The 26,689-nt window shown below is 41.3% G+C and overlaps 1 protein-coding gene across 6 annotated transcripts in view; it reads left to right on the top strand.

The window, feature by feature from the left end:
* Window positions 1-26,689, top strand: part of POLD1 (DNA polymerase delta 1, catalytic subunit) — a 57,867-nt gene that overhangs the window by 10,997 nt on the left and 20,181 nt on the right. For 4 of the 6 annotated variants that reach the window (XM_058183036.1, XM_058183037.1, XM_058183038.1 and 1 more), the window contains 12 exons: window positions 16,590-16,659; window positions 16,850-17,064; window positions 17,889-18,002; window positions 18,809-18,949; window positions 19,034-19,159; window positions 19,724-19,892; window positions 20,628-20,742; window positions 21,256-21,385; window positions 22,225-22,391; window positions 25,636-25,740; window positions 25,979-26,119; window positions 26,277-26,387. In XM_058183036.1, the coding sequence (XP_058039019.1) occupies window positions 16,860-17,064; window positions 17,889-18,002; window positions 18,809-18,949; window positions 19,034-19,159; window positions 19,724-19,892; window positions 20,628-20,742; window positions 21,256-21,385; window positions 22,225-22,391; window positions 25,636-25,740; window positions 25,979-26,119; window positions 26,277-26,387 (1,524 nt within the window). In that variant the 5' untranslated portion in view covers window positions 16,590-16,659; window positions 16,850-16,859. Of the gene's footprint in view, window positions 1-15,805; window positions 15,890-16,589; window positions 16,660-16,849; window positions 17,065-17,888; window positions 18,003-18,808; window positions 18,950-19,033; window positions 19,160-19,723; window positions 19,893-20,627; window positions 20,743-21,255; window positions 21,386-22,224; window positions 22,392-25,635; window positions 25,741-25,978; window positions 26,120-26,276; window positions 26,388-26,689 lie in introns of those variants that run through there. The other 2 variants (XM_058183034.1, XM_058183039.1) reach the window with 2 other exon arrangements.

Raw genomic sequence — 26,689 nt, 5'->3', positions numbered from 1 at the left:
GTAAGGATATGCATAGCTAAGAAATGGACAATAAAAAATAGAATAAATCACAGTTTGGCTTAGGAAAATATGGGTAAGAGTAACCGTCCTGCATGGAAATAGGCTCCTTCGCTTGACACAAGAGGAATAATCACATTTTTCTTCGTTCATAGGCATCTGGGTGCTGATATCGTAATATCTATATGGCAGATAGGGTATATGACAATCTGCAAGCTTTAGGTTCTCTACTCCTAGATTAGCATTGTTAAGTTCGGGCAATGAAGAGGCAGGAGATCAGTGAGTGACAACAGCTCTTTAGTTTATTGTGACCCCAGCGAACACAACCGGCAAAAACCCCTCTTTAAATACTCTTTTGGTTGAGGCATCAACCAATCAGCAATGTGCAATTTTCCCGCCCAAAATTCCCTCTCAAAGTTCAAAATACATTACACTCCTTCCCTCCCAGAATGCTTTGTACCTCTATTTACATAATATTTACATGCTATTTCTCTACGTAGTCACGCAGGTAGACAGGGTGTCTCCTAACTCTTTCTGACCTGCGCAGTTCATTCTCTGGGAGAGAGTCGAGCTGGTCGGAGGGACTGTTTGTTCCTCCCAGCTCCTCCTCTAGGCCGTCCGGCCCTGGATTATTGGCTGAGTCATTCCTGTTGCCTTCAGGAGGAACCGGTTGGCGTCGCTGGACTTCATCGGAATCAGATAAGTCCTCCGCTCGCCTCGGGTTTGAGTCAGCTGCAGATTCAAACAATTGGTAGTCAGGGCCTGGTTGTTTGGTTTCTAGTTTGTTTGGTATCGTTTTCTTAACTGGTCTATGTGGCGTTTCCATACCCGGCCGTCCTCCATGTCTACTACGTATGATTTGGGTCCGGTTATGCCCAGAATTTCCCCCTTTAACCATGTTGGGCCCTCGCTATAGTTGTGTGCCCATACTGGGTCACCCACCTTCATTTCCCTGGTTTTTCCTTGAATACCCTTGTACCCGTCTGGGGTATAAGTTGGGTTTAGTCGGTCTAGTGGGCACCTGAGTTTCCTGCCCATTAAGAGTTCCGCTGGGCTGCGGCCAGTTGTTACACAAGGGGTCCTATGTTGGACGGCCAGGAAAGTGTCTATTTTCGTTTGCCAGTCGCCTGGACTTATCCTAGATAGCGCTTCCTTGGTGCTCCGAACGAAACGTTCTGCAAGTCCGTTCGTCGCCGGGTGGAAAGGCGCCGAGAGGACATGTCTGATGCCCTCTCCCGCTAAATACCCCTCAAACTGGTTTGCCGTGAATTGCGGGCCGTTGTCAGAGACTAGGGTGTCGGGCAGGCCGTGTGTTACGAATAGATGCCTTAGGACTGTGATTACTGCTTCGGCCGTTGTGCTTTTCATGAGGATGATTTCTAACCATTTTGAGTAGGCATCTACTACAATTAAAAAGGTCTGCCCATGGAATCTATGTGAATCCTGGACCATGGCCCCTGGGGTTTCTCCCACTCTCTAACTGGGGCTGTAGGGGGTAGCGACCTCGACTCTTGGCAGGATTGGCATTTCCCTACCCTGTCGCTGATGTCCTTATCCATTAAGGGCCACCATACATAACTCCTCGCTAAACTCTTCATCCGCACAATCCCTGGGTAGCCCACATGCAACAGTTCCAACACATTTTCGCGTAATTTTTCTGGGATAACTACCCTATCCCCCCATAACAGACACCCCCCTTGAACAGACAGTTCTGATTGTTTTTTCGCAAAGTCTTTGAAACGCTCACCCGGCACAGCGGGCCAACCCCTTTGCACCCAACCGATTACAGTCCGTATTGTAATGTCCCTATAAGATGCCCTAGCCACCTGCTTGGATGTGACTGGGCCAGAGTCCAAAGAGTCAATTAGCAAGATGGGTGTCCCCGGAGTGGGGTCTTCAATTGTCTCTGGTAAAGGGCATCTGCTCAGAGCGTCCGCATGCCCTAAGTCTTTTCCTGGGCGGTGGAGCAATTTGTAGGAGTATGCCGCTAGGAAAATAGTCCATCGGGTCAGCCTGGGAGAAAGTGCCACGGGTGTTGGGCGGTCATCCGCTAAAAGCCCTAGAAGGGGTCTGTGGTCCGTGACTATCTCGAAATCTCGCCCGAACAAGTATTCGTGGAATTTCTTAACCCTGGAGACTATGGCCAACGCTTCCCTATCTAACTGGCTGTAGTTCCTTTCCGCAGAGGACATCGTCCGGGAATAATACGCTATAGGGGCTTCTGTTCCATTCGGTAACCTATGGCTGAGCACCGCCCCCACCCCATATGGTGAAGCATCACAAACTAGCACTAGTGGCAACGTGCCATTGTACTGGATGAGGAGGCTATCGCTGGACAAAAGATTTTTTACCCCCTCAAATGCCCTAGCCTCTTCTCTGCCCCAGGACCACACAGCTTTCTTTGCTAGCAACTTATGTAGCGGCTCGGCTACTGTTGCTTTATTCTTCAAGAATACCGCATAGAAATTAACAAACCCCAAGAATGCCTGTAATTCTGTTTTATTTTTTGGGGCTGGGGCCTTTCTAATGGCCCGTACCTTGCTCTCCGTGGGGTGGATCCCTTCCCTGTCTATTCGGTATCCTAGGAATTCTACAGATTTCACCCCAATGTGGCATTTGTTGAGCTTAACTTTAAGCCCAGCAGACCTAAAATGCCCAACACCTTCCTTAGTTTTACCCCGAGTTCCTCTAAGTTTTCAGCTGATACCAATACATCGTCGAAGTATGGTACCACTCCTGGCAGGCCCTGTAATAATCGCTCCATTAGGTTCTGGAAGAGCCCTGGGGCCACACTAACTCCGAACTGGAGTCGCGTACATTTGAAAGCCCCGTGGTGCGTGACAATTGTCTGCGCCTCAGCTGTGCTGCTATCTACAGGTAGCTGCTGGTAGGCTTGGGCCAAATCGAGTTTGGCGAAGACCTGCCCTTGCCCTAATGAGTGTAGCAAATGTTGCACCACTGGAACGGGGTATGCACTTTTCTGCAATGCTTTGTTAAGCGTTGCTTTGTAGTCAGCGCAAATCCGGACCGATCCGTCCGGTTTGACTGGGGTTACTATGGGTGTCTCCCATTTTGCATGATCGATGGGGACTAGTATTCCCTGGCTTACTAGCTTGTCCAATTCTCGGTCAATTTTAGGCTTTAGGGCGAATGGAACCCTCCTAGCCTTTAACCGGATGGGGGCGACTTGGGGGTCAAGGTTGAAAGAAATAGGGGTCCCCACGTACTTGCCCAGGCAATCCTTGAATACGTCCTCGAACTCCTTCAGTAGTTCATCTCGGAGGATGACATCGCTCCTGTGGACCCCGGTCACTCCCATGCCCAAAGCTCAGAACCAGTCCAGCCCTAGCAAACTCGGTAGAGTTCCGTTTACTATGGTGATCGGCAGGGTCTTTTTGAATTGTCCATATTTGACTTTTATGGATGTGGCTCCTCGAACAGGGATCTGATTCCCCTGGTAGTCCTGCACTCTCAGCTTCTGGGTTTGTAGCTGACGTTTAGCGATCGCTGGCAAGTCTCTCACGATGGTGTCCCAGGACATAATTGTGATTGACGACCCAGTGTCTACTTCCATGGGGCACTGCACCCCTTCAATGTAGACTTGGGTAAATATTTTCTTCTCTAGTCGTGTCGATGCGTGGCCCACTCTCACAGTGGTCTGGTTTAACTTCGCGCCCTTTTTAAATGGACCAATCCCGGGCCGCTTCGCTGCTCCCGCGCTCTGATTGGTCGGTTTGAATTTTTGGCGGGAAGGTTGGGGGGCTCGGCAGGCCCGAGCTATGTGTCCTTTTTTTTCACACCGCCGACAAACCGCGTCCTTGAATCTGCAGTTTTGCCGTTGGTGTTGCCCCCCACAACTCACACATTCGTCCCGGTCACCTCTCTCCAGCCTCCCGGTGTGGAACACCTCTTCCTCTTCCTCACCTTCCGATTCGGCCTGGACTTCCTCATTGTGGACCGGTGTAGTCTTTTTCCCGGCACCCTGCGCGTTTGGCTTGTGCAAGGTCTCCGCCGCCTTGGTGGACATCTCATGAGCTCTGGCTTCGTCCAGGGCTATCGCTAAAGTCAGGTTGCTTTTAGACAGCAGCTGCCTTTGTAGTCTGATGTCCCTGACCCCACAAATGAGTTGTTCGAGTAAGGAATCCTCCAAATCTCTGTACTCACAGTGGTTTGCGGCTTTCCTCAATGCAGCCATGTACACACTTATTGATTCGCCTTCTCACTGTACCCGTTGCCTCAATTCGAAACGTTGGACGAACTTTGAGGGTACCGGTGCGTAGTGCGCTCGAAGTGTTGTTTGTAGTATTTGCCACGGTACCGATTGTACCGGCGTTGGCTCTGAGAGTGACTCCGCCGTATAGAAGACCTCTGGACCGCAGTGGCTCAGGAAGTATGCTCGCTTCCGATTGTCCGAGACTCCCTGTAGTTCGTTTGCTTCGAGGAAACACTCGAAGCGAGCCATGTACGACCCCCATTTCTCCTTTGCTGGGTCGAATGGCGCTGGCGGCGTGTAGCTGGACATCGCTATTTTCCGCCTTCGAGAACTGGCTGGGTTTTCGAATTCCTGGTTCCTTCAGCTCTTTTTTTTTTTCCAATCTCACTGCCTCAACATCCCATCCTCGTCGCCAATGTTAAGTTCGGGCAATGAAGAGGCAGGAGACCAGTGAGTGACAACAGCTCTTTAGTTTATTGTGACCCCAGCGAACACAACCGGCAAAAACCCCTCTTTAAATACTCTTTTGGTTGAGGCATCAACCAATCAGCAACGTGCAATTTTCCCGCCCAAAATTCCCTCTCAAAGTTCAAAATACATTATAAGCATTTCTTCCAAATTGATCCATTGATTGCCATTTTAGAATAAATCAAAGTCAGAAGCCAAGAACAGATTAAAATTTTCATACAATATTAAACAAACCATATTAGGCATTTATCTACTGCTATTAATAGAAAGTGGGAAGTGGGAAGAATCAAGCCACATACAGAAGTATACTGTTCATTCCTAATTAAGTCTCAGATCTTAAGAAATATAGCTTACCGTGCATATAAGCATAAAAAGAACCACCCTAAATCACAGCAAAATTTTTCAAAAGGCACATATAGGAAAAAGCCGTTCCTAATACTGGCCTTCTAAAATTATCCAGCATAGTAGTTTAGTGGCTAGTTTACTAATATTGTCATCCAACTGGTTTACTTCAGGGGTGTCAAACTTGGGTCGACATGGGACTTTCTCCGCCTTCACTAAACCAGCATGTGATGCATCTGGCCCATGGACCAGGAGACAGCCCTGGTTTAGATCTTTTGCCAATACAATACAAAATAGGAGAAACATGATGGAACAGCCGGGATCTGTTCATACTGTGTGCTCAAGGAAGTACAAAGGGATTTTAACTATAAAAGGACACAGTAGATTAGGATCTCTTGGAGGCTTGATAACAGGTCAAGTGTGATAAAAGTGTGTAGGTGGCTGAAAGGCGAAATGCCAAACAAAAAGAAGACTGTTGAGAAATGCAAGTCTGAGGGACTTTTTATTCTCTGAACACATTTTAATCCTTCAATAACAAACCAATCTTTTGTGAGCTCAATATTGCCATTTCTGTTCTTTTTTTAAAAAGGGGTTTGTTTCTCTAGAGATTAGGTGAACTATTGTACACTAGCTGCTACGGTACTATGGAAATCAAAACACTCTGTTCTCAAGGCTTGCTACTTTGGACACCATTTCTAACCTGATACCCCTTCAGATGTTGTGGACTACTGTTCCCATGAGCTTTAGTCACTCTAGCTCAGGGGTAATCAACCTTTTTATACCTACCACCCACTTTTGTATCTCTGTTAGTAGTAAAATTTTCTAACCGCTCACTGGTTCAGGGAGAGATGTGTGAGCTATTCTGGGACGAGGCTCTTTTGTTTGCGGTCGCACTATAGCACCATTTAGTTTCACTTAGGTAACATGAGCTAAACTTATGCGCAGGCGATACAAATAGTATAGTTTCAGAAATTTAAATTGTCACAGGGAATTTTATGAAAACCTAATGAAAATGTTTTTAAATAATGCTATGAATTTTTTTTAAAAAGTCAATTAAATTAAAAAAATGGAAAGTGCTTCAGTATCGGACAAAATCCCTACCTCCCATCATGAAAGCTGGAACGCCCTCTAGTGGGTGGTAGGGACCAGGTTGACTACCACTGCTCTAGCTATTGGTCACTCTAATGCTGGGGGCAATGGAAACAGAAACCCAAAATATCTGAAGAATACATAGTTGGATATCTATCTAAAGAATATTTCCCTTCCCCCCCCCAGTAAATTAGATTTGGAAGTATAATTCACTGTCCTATTCTGCAACCTGGGATTGGAAAAGAATGACAATCAGTGGCCCAAGTACCAACATTTCCAATCCTGAAAATGAGAAGTCTTGACTGTTTGAACAAAAACACTCTTTTTCTGCTATTAAACATTTTCAAATAACATTTACTTATTGTTATCATTGTTATTATTACAAATGAATCGAATAAGGAAATAAATATGCAACAGGAATGCAGCAATCATTAGGCACAGTGATAGCTATTCTCCCAGTCAGTTAATTCAGGGTGTGGTATAGTTGGTGGAGGTCCTGGTCAATGCTGGTTAAGAAAAGCTAAACGGGGTCAGAGCAGGAACGGTACATTTCCTGCATGTATTGCCATCAGGTGACCAACTGAGTCACAAACCTCTTTACTTTTATGCTGTTCATAAAAAAACTACAATAGAGTAAGATAAAGGCTTGGTTTTGTTATTTATTTTTCATTTCTCTGATAACTTGAAGGCCAAACTATACAAGAATTCATTCATACTTTCCCAAGAGCATGCTTAAATTTTGTATTTGTTTTAAATTTAGATCCAGTTTAATTTTGAAGATGTTGGGTAAATGTGGCTTAGCCACATTAAAGCCTGTAGTGATATCATGACTTAATCAAGTGCTTTGCTACAGTGTGTAGTAAATCATCCACACACAAACACACGCACGGAGTTTTTTTGTGATTGTTTTTTTTTCTGCACAAAGTATGTTCTTGGGTGTTTGAGAAAATAGCCACATCGCTTCTAAAAAGGGAAAAAGGAAAAAAATGAGGACAAAGGGGAAACCCAGAGAGAATTATCAATTTGAAATTGACAGGACATTCAAACAAGCCTAGAGAGGGACAGAAATGATTTTCTACACATTTCCGGTAATATCATACTGATATTATCTGATAGATGCCTGTGACATATACCCTTTTGTGTGAAAAATTAAAAATTCTGTAATAATTGAGAAATCCATCTAATCCAGTATCTTTTTATTTCCCACACAAAAGATCTATTAAACACTCTTAGTAGTCCCATAAATTATCAAACAATAACTTTTCTGCACAATTGTTCCCCTACTTCTCCACTTGGAGTGTCCATTTTGTTAATTGCTAAGAGTAAACTGATAGACAATCTATTAATTTATTCAACAGCTTTTAAAACCACTTGAGATAGTATTTGGAAAGTGTTTTCCAAAAAGAGCTATACAAGAAGACCAGACGATTAAAATATAGAAAGTATTTGATGTCTAGATATTGCTGTTTTCTATTAACTCCCTTCGTTGTCATAATGACTGAATTTCTGACAAGATATAATTCAGAACTATCTCAGCTGTTAAATGTTTGTGGAAAACTGCCAAATGTATGCTATTATTCTAAAAAAAGTAATATTTTCCCTCAATAAATGTGTAGTATTAATTTTCCACTAAAAGTTTATAGGAGAGGTTACAACCTTCAATTTTTCATGACTTTATATGGTAGAGGTGAATGAAGTTCTTCCCAAGGCCATCCTTGAATTTCAGAGCTGGCAACTCCCACATCCTTTAAATCCAATTTTTATAGCATTCTGTTTCAGTTTTCTTAATCACATTTATGTTTGTTGTTTTACATTCCAGTGAGTTGGGATGGCTTACGAAAAGAGCACCAGATAATACAATGATAAAGATCCTCCATCTTCTAAGCTTCTTTGTTGGAAGGGGTTTTCCCTGCCGCCTTGAAAGAGGCGGTGGTGAGACCCCTCCTTAAGAAGCCCTCCCTGGACCCAGCTATCTTGGGTAATTATCGTCCAGTCTCCAACCTTCGCTTTGTTGCGAAGGTTGTAGAGAGTGCCGTGGCGCGACAGCTACCCCAATACCTGGATGAAGATGTCTATCTAGACCCGTTCCAGTCCGGCTTCCGACCCGGATACAGCACGGAGACAGCTTTGGTCGCATTGGTGGATGATCTCTGGAGGGCCAGGGACAGGGATTATTCCTCTGCCCTGGTCCTATTAGACCTCTCAGCGGCATTCGATACCATCGACAATGGTATCTTGCTGCGCCGGTTGGGGGGATTGGGAGTGGGAGGCACCGTATATCGGTGGTTCTCCTCCTATCTCTCCGACCGGACGCAGACGGTGTTGACGGGGGGGCAGAGGTCGACCGCGGGGTGCCTCACTTGTGGGGTCCCTCAGGGGTCGATTCTCTCGCCCCTGCTGTTCAACATCTACATGAAGCCGTTGGGTGAGATCATCAGTGGCTTCGGGGTGAGATACCAGCAGTACGCTGATGACACCCAGCTGTACTTTTCCACCCCGGGCCACCCCAATGAAGTTGTTGAAGTGTTGTCCCCGTGTTTGGAAGCTGTACGGGTCTGGATGGGGAGAAACAGGCTCAAGCTTAATCCCTCCAAGACGGAGTGGCTGTAGATGCCGGCATCCCGATTCAGTCAGCTGCAGCCGCAGCTGGCTGTCGGAGGCGAGTTATTGGCCCCAAAGGATAGGGTGCGCAACTTAGGTGTCCTCCTGGATGACCAGCTGTCGTTTGAAGATCATTTGACGGCCATCTCCAGGAGGGCCTTCCACCAGGTCCGCCTGGTTCGGCAGTTGCGCCCCTTCCTTGATCGGGATGCCTTATGCACAGTCACTCATGCGCTCGTTACCTCTCGCTTGGATTACTGTAATGCTCTCTACATGGGGCTCCCCTTGAAGTGCACTCGGAGGCTTCAGTTAGTCCAGAATGCAGCTGCGCGGGTGATAGAGGGAGCTACGCGTAGCTCCCATGTAACACCGCTCCTGCGCAGACTGCACTGGCTGCCTGTGGCCTTTCGAGTGCACTTTAAGGTGTTGGTTACGACCTTTAAAGCGCTTCATGGCTTAGGACCTGGGTACTTACAGGACCGCCTGCTGTTACCACATGCCTCCCACCGACCCATACGCTCCCATAGAGAGGGACTTCTCAGGGTGCCGTCCGCCAAACAATGTCGGCTGGCAGCCCCCAGGGGAAGGGCCTTCTCTGTGGGGGCTCCCACACTCTGGAACGAGCTTCCCCTGGGTTTACGTCAAATACCTGACCTTCGGACATTCCGTCGCGAACTGAAGACACATCTCTTTATTCGCGCGGGGCTGGCTTAAATTGGATTTTTAATGTGAAATTTTATTAATTTTTAAACGGGGTTTTTAGTTTACGGTAATTTTAATTTCAGGCTAATTTAAATAAGTTTTTTAAATGGTATTTTAACCTGTATATTTGTATTGTTGGTTTTATCTTGCCTGTACACCGCCCTGAGTCCTTCGGGAGAAGGGCGGTATAAAAATCAAATAAATAAATAAATAAATAAATAAAATATGGACAGCAGCAGTTCGATAGGTTTGATACTTGAATTAAATGCAGTGCAGTGGGATCTGACAAAGAAACTTTATTCTTGAAAAACAAGTTCTGGCATGAATTATAGAAAGAAAAGTCAAGATGTATGAGATTGCAAGAAAATACAATCTATTCTTTTAGTATGCTTCATGACTGAGCATTGAAAAATTGTCATATCCCAGAACAAATTTTAACATATTAAAAACATTGCATGGTAGCTAGATTCAGATACTGTACTAAGCCTGGATTTGCTTCAGTGGTGAAATGTAAAATTTATTACTGCCGGTTCTGTGGGCATGACTTGGTGGGGGTGGGGGTAATGTGACAGTGGGCGTGGCCAACTTTTTTTTTTAACTTTTAAAAGCATTTTTTCAGCCGAAGAAAAAAGGCTTTTAAAAGTTAAAAAAAAAAAAAACCTCTGATGATTGCACGGCTTAGCTGGGGTCGTGGGGGGGGAGGGCAGGGATTTTTGCTACTGGTTCTCCAAACCACCCGCTACCATCGCTACCAGATCAGACGATCTGGTCCGAACCGGGAGCATTTCACCCCTGGTTTGCTTAAATTTTTTTAGATAAATGATAATTGACTGAGCTCATAGAGTATGCTAAATCAAAAGAATGAAATGATGTCATGGTTTAGCATGACATGCAAAACAAATAAAATTATAAAGAAATTTGAACCCACAATCTTCAAGAGTTATTTCAGAACGTAATCCAGTTTATCTTCCAGTTAGGCACAATGGTTAAGTCCTGTGTTTTTTGCATAAGCATATACAAACCCAAAGAGGAGAAAAAAGGAAGTGTGTGAAGGGGAAATAAGAAGGAAGCCTTTTCACAATTTGGGGGTTTACATGAGAAACAGTGTATTGCTCAGCATTGTCTTTACAGAAATTCACTCAGATTATCCAAATCTAAGAGACAAAATTCCATATTGCAAGTAAGAAAGCTGACACTATACTTTTCTCAGAATTTACTTCCCATTTGTTTATTTATGAATTAAAGCTTTGTGATTTGCGGTGTCATTTGAGTACTGCCTAAAATTCTGACTGCCCTCTTTCTTATGGGTTCTGGAGACCTTAAGTGGGATGGTGTGAATTGTGACACATCTCTTCTCCTCACCTCTTTCTCCTCAATAGCTGAAACAGCTACTCTCCAAAGGGAAACACCAGGGCCAAGTTACATGGATCAACAAGAAGAATATCCAAAGACTGAGGAAAGCAAGATACAGACCTTGGCATGTGCTCAATGATGTCAACTTTGTCCCCTTTTCAAAAAGCATAAAGGAGTACTGAAATGAGATAATTAGCCTATCAAATTTATAAATGTATTTATTAGTTTATTTATTTGTTTTTTTGTTAAATTTATTCGCCATCTTTCTTGCCATAGGGCTACTCTAGGTAGCTACAATAATAAAATGGGGGCGGGGAATCAAAAGAGTGTAAACAGAACAAAAATAAAATAATGGAACAACAAAATAAACAGTGGAAAAAGATTACAACAAGCATACATCACTATGGTCACCAAAAAGATGAATGGATGGAGAGCAGTGCACAGGGAGGGAGGGAATGGGGTGGAGTCTGCCATCAATCCAGCAACCACCTCCAGTATGAAATTCCCCAGGCCAAATGGCAGAGCCAGGTCTTTAGGCTCTTCTGGAAGATGAGAGCATGACGTTACTTTAGAGGGTAAGATGTTCCAAAGAGTGGGTGTTGCAGCAGAGAAGGCTCTTTTCCTGGATTCCAATAGTTGGACTTCTCTACTGGCAATAGAATGGGATCCAAAGTAGGCCGTCTCTACCGGCACAAGTAGGATTATCCTAGCGGGAAGAGGCAGTTCATCAGGTAGCCTGGATCGATGCCATTAAAGGCTTTAAAGATCATAATCAACATCTTGAACTATACTTGGAAAAGACCAGTAGCCAGTGAAGTTCGCAGAGCAGAGGCTATCCTACGGGCTTCAAAGACTGTTCTCACTGCTACATGGAAGTTCCCTGTCTTAAAATAGCTTTGGGCCAGTTACACCTTCTTGATTAGGGTTTAACTGGCCCAAACCTATTTTAAAACGGGGAACTTCCATTGTTGAGGATGGAATAGATTACCTAGATTACATCCGAATCCACTTTCCAGAGTTGTGGGGAAAATGGGAACAGGAGCACTATGTAGGATACTTCCTAAATCTAAGTAGGTTATAAAGAATTTTCAAAGAATTTGCGATTGTGATTGTTGACGTGTGAATGGAACGGGGGCACCATGGGGGCTTCCTCCTGCTCCTATCCTCCCTAGAAAGGCTGAGTGGATGCATGTGAATGATTAGGGTAGGGCTCTACAAGGTGGTGGACTAGAAGAGGATATAGATAGGTGGGACATTGCATTATTATAGAGATGGGCATGGGACTCTATGGGAACAGGAAGGAAGGCCATTACAGAGGAAGAGTCCCCAACGTTTAGTATCGGTGGCATGTTCTGGATTCCTTAGTTCATGCTCAATCCCTGGACAGGATTCCCTTGGAGGCCTGACACTTCGGGTGCTACTGCTGAATGCCAGGTTGGTTAACAAGGCTCCAGTTAACCAAGATCTTACTGATAAGGAACATTCTGATCTGGCATACATCATCAAGACCTGGCTGTCAGTGGATGGGGATTCACCTTTCAGAGATGTGTCCAGCCAGGTTTAGGGTTTGCCACCAGACCAGGGTCACAGTGGTCATTAGAGAAACTTCACCTTCAAGGACCTTGCTTCCTGTTTCTCTGGCTATGAGACTCTTTTTCTGATATGGGACTCATGGGATCAGCTGGGATTGTTGCTACTATAATGACCTTCTTGCTGCATAGCAACCTCCTTGCCTAAACTGCTAGAAGCCATTTCAGGATTGTCACTGGAGTTCCCCAAACTCATGCTACTGGGTGACTTAAATCTGCCTTCTTTGGGTTTGGCTTTAGAAGCAGCTGAGGAGTTCATGTCCTCCATGATGGACATGGGCCTACCCCAGATTGTCACAGGTCTGACTTAAAACAGAGTTAGAACAATACCAGATCTAATATTCTTATCCAAGCAATGTCAATGTTATCTGGTATGGAGTCTAACGTTATCCCCCGTCATGATCAAATCAGCCCTGATATCCCCAACAGTCTCTTACATCCTCCTCCTCCATAAGGACACTGGACCTGTTAGAATGGTCCATCCTGGAGACCGATGGACCCAAATGGGTTCCAGAAGGAACAGCGGGATAACCTGGAGGATTTGCTACATGGTCCTGCTGAAGCTTTAGTAACGGGTTTGGAACCAAAAGATCACTGACTCTGGACAAGATTGTGCCTATGCAAACTCTAGTGACTCTTCACTCCCATTGTTCCCCATGATTGATGAAGGAACTGAGGGTTCTGAAACAGATTAAGAGACCTAGGAAACAAATGAATTTTTGGTCTATTCTTGTACAATTGGAAGCCAGGAGAATTGCACTGCTACTTTATTGGAGGGAATTGGGTTAGGGAATTAAATTCTTTTCATAACAACAACAACAACAACAACAGAGTTGGAAGGGACCTTGGAAGTCTTCTAGTCCAACCCACTGCCCAGTGAGGAAACCCTACACCTGCGTGCCTACCGTCCCTGTGCTTACTCTTTTCATGTTTCCAAATTATCTTTATACTTTTACCTGTTATCTTATATATGATTGACAAATAAATAAATAAAATAAAAATAAATAAAAATCTTTTAAAAAATTTCTAGTGTTGGAGCATTCACAGCTTCTGTAGGCAAGTTGTTCCACTGATTAATTGTTCTGTCAGGAAATTTCCCCTTAGTTCTAACTTGCTTCCCTCCTTGATTAGTTTCCACCCATTGCTTCTTGTTCTACCCTCAGGTGCTTTGGAGAATAGTTTGACTCCCTCTTCTTTGCGGCAACCCCTGAGATATTGGAACACTGCTATCACGTCTCCCCTAGTCCTTCTTTCCATTAAATTAGACATACTCAGTTCCTGCAACCATTCTTCATATGTTTTAGCCTCCAGTCCCCTAATCATCTTTGTTGCTCTTCTCTGCACTCTTTCTAGAGTCTCAACATCTTTTTTACATTGTGGCGACCAAAACTGAATGCAGTATTCCAAGTCTGGCCTTACTAAGACATTATAAAGTGATATTAATACGTGATCTTGAGTCTATCCCTCTGTTTATGTAGCCAGAACTGTGCTGGCTTTTTTGGCAGCTGCTGCACACTGCGGGCTCATAACTAAATGGTTGTCCACTAGGACTCCAAGATCCCTCTCACAGTTACTAATATTGAGCAAGGTACCATATATACGGTATCTTGCATTTTGGGTTTTTTTGCCTAAATGTAGAACTTTACTTTTTTCACTGTTGAATTTCATTTTGTTAGATAGTGCCCAATGTTCAAGTCTGTCAAGATCCTTCTGTATCTTGAGCCTATCTTCTGGAGTGTTGGCTATTCCTGTCAGCTTGGTGTCATGTGCAAATTTGATGAGTTCCCCATCTATCCCCTCGTCCAAGTCATTGATGAAGATGTTGAAGAGTACTGGGCCTAAAACAGAGCCTTGGGGTACTCCACTGCATACTTCCCTCCATATAGATGCAGTTCCATTGAGGACTACATATTGAGTGCGGTTGGTCAGCCAGTTACGAATCTATCTGGTAGTGATGCTATGTAACCCACATTTTTCTACTTTATCTAGTAGTAGGTTATGGTATTTTCATACATTTGTGGATTTTATTACTATCTCTTAAAAATATTTTCTGATACACACGTGTCTATGCATTCTGGATGGCAAGTCTTGGTTGTGGGATGTGCTAGATGCCTGGAAGATATACTTCTAGAATAATTTGAGGATTCTTTGCTAATGGACAAGGGTGATAGGAATTGTAATTCAACACCCCTCATTTCTGCATTTGATCTGGAATAGTCTAAATAATCTGACAGTTCTTTGGTATCAATTCAGACTTTTTTCTCTGAAATGTAACATGCCATGTAATTATGTATTTGCACCTTTCAATAAAAATGTCATGCTTCCAAATCTTAATTCCAAAGATTAATTTTGTTGGGGCTGGAACTTATGCAATGCCAGCGGCAGACAATTACTTTTCATTGTTTTAGTAAGTAGAGTAAGCAGTAATAAGTTTAGTAAGCAGTTCTTTGGAACTAAAGCCAAAACCATTTTAGCCACCTGATCCCAGGAAAATTATTTAAATTAAGAAGATGGTGCTTTGGATTTTATCACTATTTTCTAGTCTGGTCCTTTGAAGAGAGCATGAATTTTGCCATAGAGATCATCACTAGAATGATTCACTTAACAACTGTGGCAAGAAAGATTGTAAAATGGGGCAAAACTCAGGTAACAAATGTCTCAGTTAACACAAATTTTGGGCTCAGTTTTGATCATAAGTCAAGGACTGCCCGTACAACGGTTTGTCTTTCACTTTATTCTATAAAAATGTGAGTGTGTCAGGAGAAACAAAAAATAAAAAAAATTGAATGTAACAGGAATGAGATAGATGGGGTACATGGTAAAACAAATTATAGGGTCAAGAATGAATGGAAGAGGGTAAAATCAACGTGGGTCGAACACCAAATTCAGTAAGCAATACAAAAAGAACATGTTCAGACATGGCCACATGCAGAGAACGATTGAGGATTGAATTGCAAAACAAATATAGGAATGAATGGTTCAAGAGAATGGAAGAACTAAGCAAGCTGTGATTGGGCACAACTACATCAAAATAAGGATCATTGTAAAATTGTAAAATGTGTGTGGTTATGTCCTTACTTCATGAAATCTAAAGTCAAGTCAGTGTTCGGTATTGCCTCTCGGAGAACCCAAAGAATTCCCTTTATGGAATCTTGGGTACAGAAGGGTAAACTTGTAATTCTTCTCTCTACTGTCTCTACTGCTCTATTGAGAAAGTACAAGCTTCTATTTTGCATGCGCATGCGTATGTCTTCCCGCTCTTGCTATTCCTGGCCAAATACGAATCACGAGCGCTTAGACAGACGGTCTGGAATTACGTCGTCTTTGCTGGTCTAAATATGGCGGTCGCGGCCATACAAAAGAGCAAAGCGCACGCGCAATGGCTCACGAAAGGCAAAGCGTAGTCGGTAGCGGGCGATAGCAAATGGGGCAAGGGTTAGCATGGCAACGAGGGAGTGGCAGGCCAGGCTCCGCCCCACAGCTTGTTGGCGGGAGAATGGCTGAGCTATGAGGTGACGTGAGGGATCCAAGAGAGGTAATTTACACGGAGAATCGGTGTTTCTACATCCAGGGTGGGCGCTTAGAAAGTGGCCTGCCGCTGTGAGGAAAGAGTCGGCTGACAACTGTCTGGGGTTCCGGGAAGCAGGAGGCTGAGGGCTTATAGCAATTTTGAACTGTAACATCCATCGTCCCCAACCCTCATGGTCAACGTATACGGAGGACGCATGGGCTGTTTTCGGGGTCTGAAGCAGTGATTTAATGGAATGGATAAAACTGAATGCAGAGGGAAAGTGTATAGAAAGGATCAAACTTTCTAGCAGCACTTGTTATTCTGAGGTTGCCTTCCCCACTTGGTGCTTCCCATCCAGCACTAATTAAATGGCTTTTTAAAAGGAACAGCTGATGCAACATACCCGTAGAACCCACAGGACAACAATCTATGGCCATAATGCTACTTCAGTTTTGGTTTTTTGGAAACCACTGATTTTAATGGGTCATTGATCTGATTCAGTAAAGTTATATTTGTAAGGAACATGATTTCAATGTATTTGTGTGTGTGTGTGTGTGTGTGTGCACATGCGCACGCACACCCCCACACACTTTAATGGTCTTCAAGCAACTATATTTTGAAAGAAAAAGTTGAAAATGCGGTTCTGAGGCATAGTTTTTCCCTTTCCTTACCTGTTGTATTTCAATGTTCAAAATTCTTCATTCTCTTGTTTTATTCATCACAGGCAAAAATTGAAAGGACACAGTAACTGTTCTCAAGCAAGTAGGACTTGATTTTAAGCAGCCCTTAATTTGGTAAGGGAAGGTGATAATTTTGTAGCATTGATTCTAAATGCCTGAGAGATCAGATTCTGTAAAAAATGTAATTTGAAATCCTATAGTTATGGGATTTTTCAAATACCAGAATTTTTAGTTGGAATAAACTAAACTTTTGGGAAGCAACATACTTTTGATGAAGCTGACATGGGTGATCTTCAATTTTTAGGAAAGCCAAGATGGAAAACAAGAGGAAGGCTTCCATGAGAAGCATTAGTATTGGGGGCTTTACCCCATCACAACAGAAAAGGCCAAGAGGAGGAGACTGGGATGAAGATGGTCCTTCACAATTTGAAGAAGAGCTGGCTTTCCTGGATGAGGTGGAGGCTGAGGTGGCTCTAGAAATGAAAGAAGCACAGTTGTCATCTGATGCCATTCCCCTTGGTATGGCATTCCCCTCCCAGAATTGGGAGATTTTCTGAGGCAGAGCAAATGCCAGAGCAGTGAGGGCAGCTGCTGAAGGATGATATGTGGATGATAGTGTCTCTGGTGGTTGTGATCCATGTTAAAATTCAAGCTTTTCATTTCCGTTAAAATCTCTGTTACACAATTCAAATTTATTTTAATATACTGTTTCAATGTTTTAAACATTATTACAAGTAGTCCTTCCTCTAAAACCAAACTGAACTCCAAATTACCATTGTTAAACAAGGCAGTTGTTAAGTGAGTTGTGTCCCATTTTATAACTTTTTTCCCATGGTTGTTAAGTGATTCACTATAGCTGTTAAGTGACTGGTATGGTTGTTAAGCGAATCTGGCTTCCCTCATTAACTTATCAGAAACTCCCGAAAAAGCTTGCAAATGACAATTCCAAGACCCCAGCCTGCTACAACCATCATAAATAGTTGCCAGGCACCTGAAGTTTGATCACTTAATTGGGGAGAAGTGCAAGAACTGATCATAAGTCACTTTTTTCAATGCCATTATAACTTTAAATGGCCATTAAATAAATAGTTGTAAGACAAATACCACCTGTATAACATTGCCATTTGTATCTCCCAATATTACAGAAATATATTATATACATCTTGTATAATGCTAATACTTATTAAATAACAGCTAGGGCTCTATGTCTCATATTCCATGCGACCTTTCCTTCCTCTTCATTCATGATCCTTTAAAGTGCAATATCTTTAATTGTTCAAAATATGGATTTGATTAAAACAGGATTGGTGAATAGCTGTATCGTGAGCTTTTCCTTCTTTCAGGTAACCTCTTCTCATCAGTACACAACCCCAAATGGCAGAGGCCTCTGCCTCCCAAAATAAATCCCAAAGAGGAAGGTCTGTGTTTCCAGCAAGTGGAACTAGACTATTATGTAGGTAAGTATGTAAACTGGTTTGAGTTGCTGATAAAGAACTTTTTTAAGGGGTTTAATGACAGATGCATTGGTTTTATTTTTCCTAGAAAAACGGTTTGCAGAACTAGATATTCTTATTCCTTGCTAAACAATAACTCTCTGCTCCTGAGGGGAAGTCTAAAACTGTTATCGTTTCTGGGGGTTTTGACAGAACAGATGCACAAAGTTACCAACTCTTCTCTTCAGAAAAAAATGGGCAAGGAATGGAATTCCCCGTAGAGGTTTTAATCCCACTTTTGTTTTACTTTTGCTTGATGTAAGAAGCATAGCAAATAGTCCAGGATATATAGAAATGTGTTTTCAATGTGTCTATGAAAGATAAGTGATATTAGGAAAATTTTCTCTTAAGAAAGATGAATTAAATTTAAAAACTCATCCATTCCTTTGTATCTTCAGCAAACATAACACATTTATTCTATTGAAAATATATGTTTGGGAGAAAAGTTCTACTTTTCTTTTCAGAGACATATACTATATATACCAATTTTTTTTAAAGTCTGTATTTTTTTAAAAAAGGAAGAGAATGATTGCTAAATTATGTGTATTGTATAAATAAGCCAAAAAATAATAATTTTAAATAGAATTCTCAGAATTTAAATATGAAATGTAGTTGATGAAAACCTGAAGGTTTTACCGTGAATTCCTATTTGCATGTTTATTTTACCTAAATGCTAAATAATGAGAAGATACTCTGGAATTTTTTTTTGGAAAATCATACAATACTGCTTTTTCACTAATTAATATGTTCTCATTCTGTTCCTGAATCAGGCTCTCACATCACTGGATTCCCTGGTTGTACCCAAGGTTCTGTACCTATCCTGCGAATGTTTGGTGTCACTGCAGCTGGCAACAGTGTCTGTTGTCATATCCATGGTTTTGCACCTTATTTTTATGTACCTGCTCCACCTGGTCAGTAAAAATTTATGGTTGATGGAAGGCCTGTCTTGAACTTGATTCTTACAATAAAATTTATTTCCCTTTGGTTTTCTTTAGGATTCCAAGCAGAGAATCTGGCTGAATTTCAACGGGAACTGAATGCAACTGTGATCCGGGACATGCGGTCCAACAAGGATGGTTTGAACCAAGTTGTTCTGGCAGTGGAGATCTGCAAAAAACAGAGTGAGCATTTGTGAACAGTGGGTATATAGCCATCCTGTTTAGATGGCAAGGAGTTGGATTAGATTTAGAAATGGGGTACTTGGGCCTTAAAATCACAACTTGGTTATAGAAACACAACATTGTGCTTTCACATTGAATCCCCATGATATTGTTTTCACTGCTACTTCCCAAAGCTGTTGTAGCTGGTTGTACATTATAGATTAGAATGAACGTGCTTGGATAATATATCATAAACACCATGGACAATTTCAAATTAACAAATCAGTCCATTCTAATCTTTCTTCTGTGGATGGCATTGCCTCCAAGCACTTATAAGAAAATTTTACAAAAGATGTTTTCTTTTCCTATGGGCTAGTAACTTTTTTGAACTTATTACTTGGGTAGCTTACCCATTTTTAATGCATGCAAATTTTCAGGAGGCAAAGAGAAGGAACAATAAGCAAATATAAAATACATTAATGAAAATCCTTGATATAAATTAATTGGATGAGAGATAGGGATCTGAGGTGTTTGGAGTGATAACCATCTATTTTTAAAATGTCTTAAGATTTCTTCTCATTTTAGACATGTATGGTTTCCATGGACCACATCTCTTATCCTTCCTGAAAATTACAATGGCACTGCCTCGCCTAATTGCTCCTGCCAAGAGATTGCTGGAACAAGGGCTGCGGTGTGGAGCACTGGGGACACACAATTTTCAAGCCTTTGAAGCCAATATTGATTTTGAAATCAGGTGAGACTTAACTATTGATGGAGTTGACTTCCGTTACCAGGCATTGTTTTTGATCTTCAGAAATCCTTCAGAACCATAGGTGTCATGTACTTTGCTTGGTGATAAAATGGGAGAATCTTGCTAAGACTCTCAAACTATTGTACTAGAATATAACACTTCAGTAGGATAGAGTATCTAGCCCTCAAAATTGCTTGGAGTTACAGTATATGGTTTTTACAGGAGACCTAAAAATTGACATGAGAATGAGATGTCAGTGCTCACATGATTTCACATGTTTATGAATGAGCTTTTGTGTACCAGAAATTACTAATCAAGATTCTGCAATGCAATAACTAGAAGTGGACTATAAGTACAATTAATGTATTTTGAAATGTTGCCTCTATTATTAATCTTTTCTGATGACTTTCAAATGAGTTGAGCTTAAATTCCCATAATTCTTAGCCATTGTATTTGAAGGCCAGCAGGTTGTGGAAGATCATCCTAGACTGTTTTGTAATATATTTAGACATTTAAAAAAAATTAAACAGACATAAAAAACAAGATAAATGAATAAAATACAGACGGAGCATATGCCCATAATTTAGTAAGCCATTTTACAGTGAGGGAATCATTGTGGTAGTCTTTTTGGACTGCATTGAGAGTTACTCTTTCAATCCCAAAATGGAGGGAAGATGCCATAATGCTTGGTGGTGGTGAGGAACAAATATCTCTCCCCATTTCTGTCTCCAAACATAGGTTCATGGTAGACCGGGATATTGTTGGCTGTAACTGGATTGAATTGCTTGCTGGAAAGTATCGCCTGCGACAAGAAGAGTCTGCTGGAGAATCTGATAAGGAAAATCCGCACAAGGTGGTGTTGGTGGGGAGAGTTAGAAAGCCAGAACATGTTCAGAAAGGAGTTAAAAGAAAATCAGAGGACTTGAAATATAGCTATGTAAAGAGAGAGTGAAGGAATATAAATGACCCTTTCCAACTTTATGATTTCTCTTCACCCTCATTCCCATTATGTCCTAACAATACTGTCTGAAATAGTTCAAGGTGAAAAGTAAATTACTAGATCAGAATTATCCAAAGCTTCATTACATAGTATGCATTTGAATCTAGTTCTTCTCATTTATTATATTCAAATGGTACTATATTGTATAATCTATATATAGGCTGTACCTCTCTTACAAGAAGAGAGTCTTGTGAATGCATTGAATGAACTGGCTAAAGTGTGGAGCATAGGCTCATAGTTGTGATGTTCGAGCAGAAGAAATATTTTCTGAAATACATTGATTCTGTATCAGTCTTAGGTTGGGAACATAGAGGGGCTGAAGACCTTTTACAGAAACATCAGGATTTGCTTTTTCTCCTGTTTTAGGTGTCACTCTGTCAGTTGGAAGCTGATGTGGCTTGGATGGATTTCATTAGCCATCCGCCTGAGGGAGAATGGCAACGTATAGCTCCCTTGCGGGTCCTCAGTTTTGATATTGAATGTGCTGGACGTAAAGGTATTGAGGGCAAATTTAAAGAGGGCAGAATGTGACATAATAAAATAGAAGTGGGGAGACTAATCATTCAAAGTTCCATTAGTCAATTCCACATATAAGCTATATAAGAATTGTTATCATGTTTAGGACCCTGATAAAGAGAGAAATGTCAGGTGAAACATTCAGCTGGTCATTAAATTGATTAGTTTAAGTTTAGAAGTAGGAATAATTGCCATCGTACACAACAGCAGTTGTCAGAAGGCTCATATAGCACACATACAAGGTTGTATTAGCTTTATAAGCCAAACAAATCCTTTGGATAAATAAAGTAGGTGTGTGATTTAATTGTGCAGTGCTTTTTGATTACAAATTAGAATGATCAATTACTCATTTTGTTAGATGCAAGTTCTGCTTTAAAAGAATGGTTTAGAAACAGATCCACAGTTCTAAAAGATTGGAATATGGGCTCTGAGGCTTCCCATCTAAGTTCAGGCTGTTAAGAAGCCTGTTATTAGAACACAGTAGCCTGCAATTACTGCAGGTTCAAGCCCGGCCCAAGGTTGACTCAGCTTTCCATCCTTTATAAGGTAGGTAAAATGAGGACCCAGATTGTTGGAGGGGCAATAAGTTGACTTTGTAAAAAATATACAAATAGAATGAGACTATTGCCTTATACACTGTAAGCTGCCCTGAGTCTTCGGAGAAGGGCGGGATATAAATGTAAACAAACAAAAAACAAAAAACCATAAATTGCTTAGAATTCAGATTCAGTAGTAGATGCCCTTGAGAGTGAAAAGTTGAGGCATTCTTATGTTAATGGTCTCTTCTATACCTCATCCCTTTTCTGTGTTTTGGTTCAGGCATTTTTCCTGAACCTGAGAAGGACCCAGTAATCCAAATTGCTAATATGGTTCTACGCCAGGGTGAGAAAGACCCTTTTGTGCGTAATGTCTTCACACTACAAAACTGTGCCCCCATTGTGGGCTCTCAAGTGCTTTGCTTTTCAAAGGAGGATGAACTTCTCAAGGTAATGCTTATATTATCTTAGATCTATGGAATATGATGAGCAATGTTTTTCAAACTTGACAGCTTCAAGATACATGGGCTTCAGTTCCTAGAATCCCCCAGCCGGTGTGCTTAATATGGAATGTATAGCTTTAGGATTTGTGTGTGGATAATAGATCCCATTTTAGGTCATATTTATGTAGAAATACTGAAAATTCAAAAGATCACACAAATTTTTAGGCACCATTGTAGATAATATGATGGAATGCTGCACCACGTTCCAGTATGAACTGTGAAAGTGATGATAAGGGATGAATATAGGTTGTCTAATGGGTAAAATGATAATTCTGTCAGAGTGCTCACAGTTTTACTACATGAGACAACCCAGGAGCAATAAGAGCAAACAGAGGTTTGTAATAAATAGTGGTTTTATCTACAAAAGAATATATACTGTACATAACACTACTATAAGCAGAAATCAAACAATCAGTAAATTACAGCAGGAAAGAACACACGGTGTGAGAGAGAGAGAGAGAGACACCCTAATAGGGCCTTCTTATTATTATACAGGGGACGTGGTGGCTTAGTGGCTAAGACACTGAGCTTGTCGATCGAAAGGTCAGTGGTTCGAATCCCTTGTGCTGCGTAACGGGGTGAGCTCCCATTACTTGTCCCAGCTTCTGCCAACCTAGCAGTTCGAAAGCACGTAAAAATGCAAGTAGAAAAAATAGGGACCACCTTTGGTGGGAAGGTAACAGTGTTCCGTGTGCCTTTGGTGTTTAGTCATGCCGGCCACATGACCACGGAGACGTCTTCAGACAGCGCTGGCTCTTCGGCTTTGAAACGAAGATGAGCACTGCCCCCTAGAGTCGGGAACGACTAGCACGTATGTGCGAGGGGAACCTTTACCTTTACCTTTTATTATTATACAGGCTGTTGAAGGGATAACAGTTAAAAACCTTGCTGATTCATTCCCATCATTGCATCATCATAGCAGCTGGTCAGCTCTTAAATCACTACCCTGATAAGTTCTTATGTGCCAGACTATGAAAGAAGCAGGATGTGGAAAATATGGAATGCATTAAAACATAAAAAATGGGGAAAATAATACCTAAGACACATGGAGGAAAAACAACAGAATAGGTTATGTAAGTTCTACTTGTTCTACTCATTCCTCCCTCTTTTAGTTTGGCCTGGGGTTGATTTGTTTATTCATCATAGTACATAAAACCTTGATTTACTATAGGGGCAATGGATTTCATATGTAATGGATAATTTTTCTGCATTAAGTGAAATTTTATTCACATAAATAAGTATCTACATTGCAAGTCAGTGATGGGTTGCTACCAGTTCGGTCCGGATCTTGCGAACAGGTAGTAATGGCGGTGGGAGGCTCCGCCCACCTGCTCGGACATCATCACGGATGATCTGCGTATGCGCAGAAGTGCCACGCATGAGCGAAGCAAGCGTGCGCTCCCATTGCAAACTGGTAGCGAAGGTAAGTGGAACCCACCCCTGTTGCAAGTGACTCCTGTCCAACTGAATGGACATTTGTTTATTTCTAGTCCCTCCCTCTCTCCAACTAGTCCATTAAAACAAGGCTTGTTATATTGGAAAAAAATAAAAATATCCAAGGTTGAATGTGAGCAAATATACTATGAGAAGAAAGACTTAAAAGGCCATTGGTTTTAAGGTATAAGAAACTATTTAATGCGATTGTCATTTCTAAATAGAGTAGTTACTCTCATAAGCATAAAGTCTTTCCATTCTGATCTAAGCACTTATGTACTTGGGAGGGAATAGTTGTATTTATTGGTTGTATTTGATGGAATAGTTGTATTTCTCGTGAATTTACATAGTACGACCATGGAAGATCTCTGCCTTAAACTCTTGCAGAGCTGAGAACTAAACTAAACAATAAATAATTCTGGCCCAAATAGGCTGATATCTTTGTAAATAACTTCAGTTGTTTTAGATTCTTCTGATGAATCTGAAGCTGATACACTTCAAATCATAGCATCAGCTTCTAGTTTCAGCTTTATTTATGTGCATGCACAAGAGGCCCACATAGCCTCATTAAGCATTGTAAAAAATTAAAATGGGGATTGGTTGCAGCTCAGTGCTTTGTTAGGAAGCATCTAGTTTGCTTTGAAGAAAAGCTGAGATGGTAAAGAGCACTTCGTTGAGTCACTGCTGCCGGAGAAGCAGATTGCAGGTTCCCCAGTTGACCTTTGATGCATGGATGGTTTTTTTTATTAAGTTTTTTTTTATTTTTTTTTAACACAAACAACATACAATGCATTTTTTGTAAACAGAATATTGGCCAGGTTTTATATTCATATAACTTTTAGTTCTTTTCCAACATGTCTTACATGTTTTCATCGATACATTTTCTATCATTTCATTTTCTCTCTTTTATTATTTATTATATATTTAATCTTACCCTTCACCCTAAAAACTCAACTTTTATCAAACTTTTTCTCTTTCCCCCCTCTTCTTACTCCGATTATATTGAACCCTTTAATCCCATTTAATATTTATAACCTTTTATAAATTCTACTTATCAGACATCAAAATCAGTCATATATTTGCAATTCAATGACAATTCATATAATATTAACCATAGACAAAAAAAAGGAAAAGGAAACTGAGAAAAACTCAGTTTTTCTTCATAATATCATTTCCAACACTTTTAATAAATTCCGTAGTAACCTCTAAATACTTTTTATAATTTCAAATTCCATTGTTAACATTTAAATCATTTAATTGCCAGCTCATTTTTGTGCTTTCAACTTTCCTTGTTTCTCTTTCTCTTCTCTTTTTCCTTTTTTCTCTTAAAGTTCTCTACTCTCTTTGCTTGTCCTATATTTCCATCTGTTCTCCTCCTCCCCTCTTCCCCCATTTTTATCTTCTCTCTTTTAGTCCCAATGTGGTCCTTTAGCTTTATATTTTTCCTCCCTTCTTTCGTTTCTCCTTGTCTCTTCTTCCTCACCTTATTTGTATTTCCCCTCCTAGTTTGCAATATTTTTCCAGTTACTCTCCTTATTCCCCGTTTAAATATTCCTCTTTTGCCACTATCAATCCCAGTGTAATCTTTTAAATGTTTTGTGCTTTTTCTCTTGATGCATGGATGTTTTGTGGCTGGTCATGCCATAAAATAGGTAAGCTACCTGTAGCAACTGTTTTGTAAGAGCATCTCTCATGCTTCATGATCCAAATATGTCCTTTGGTCTAAAAGGCCTAAAAATTAATAAATGTTTTTTCAGACTTGGGCAGAATTTATACGAACTGTAGATCCTGACATCATCACTGGCTATAACATCCAGAACTTTGACCTTCCTTATCTCCTCACCAGAGCCCAAACTCTCAAGGTAACCTGCACGTTTCCTTTTAGTAGTACTTTTTGTTTTCTTCAAACGATTTGTATTAAAAATATTTCATAAATCTATAGAAGAGATTACTAATTGACAGGAATCCTTTTTTTTTTCATATTTTAACATGCTCAACAAACTAATCAATTAATGCCATACTATAATCTTACCTATAAATTCACTTGCCCTGCCCATACTCTTCATTCATGCCTCAAAGCTTGTTTTTCTTCATTCCCAGGTCATCCCATTTCCCTTCTTGGGCCGTATTCTTTCCCGCAAGTCTGTAATCCGTGACTCTTCCTTCCAGTCTAAGCAGATGGGACGGAGGGAGAATAAAGTCATTAACATGGAAGGCAGAGCCCAATTTGATCTACTTCAGGTAAACAAAAAAAGTCTCCCCCTCCCCATAGTTCCATTTTACTGATGGGAAATTGAAGCTGAGAGACAGTGACAGCTGGAGGCTCTCAGATACAAGGCCCAGTATTTTGCCTATAGGGACATGCAGTCTTATAATTTAGCTTTTCCTCTTCCTGTAGGTTCTATTGAGGGATTACAAATTACGCTCCTACACTTTGAATGCTGTCAGCTATCACTTCCTACAGGAGCAGAAGGAAGATGTCCAGCATTCTATTATTACAGACCTGCAGGTAACATTTGATAGCCAAGTCTTGCAAGTAGTAATTTTTTTCTCTGGTATAAACACCCTTTTGTAGTTGTTACTGGTTTTGTTATTCCCTTGGTCTCTATCTGTCGAATGATTGATTTGGGTGACTATCAAGTTGTCTGTGATACATTGTTCAGTAGAAGTGAGAAATCCAATCCATCTCTCAGATCTATGTCAAATTTGCTATGAATCTCCTTTGTCCTTAAAGCCTATCCCTCTTAGGGAGTAACTACTTAAAGATATTTCTCTTGAAGTATTGGTGTGTTCCACTCTCACTTTTTCTCA

This window comes from Ahaetulla prasina, chromosome 4, assembly GCF_028640845.1.
Source record: "Ahaetulla prasina isolate Xishuangbanna chromosome 4, ASM2864084v1, whole genome shotgun sequence".
NCBI classification, from domain to species: Eukaryota; Metazoa; Chordata; class Lepidosauria; order Squamata; family Colubridae; genus Ahaetulla; species Ahaetulla prasina.
This window is presented reverse-complemented; position numbering and strand designations above follow the sequence as displayed.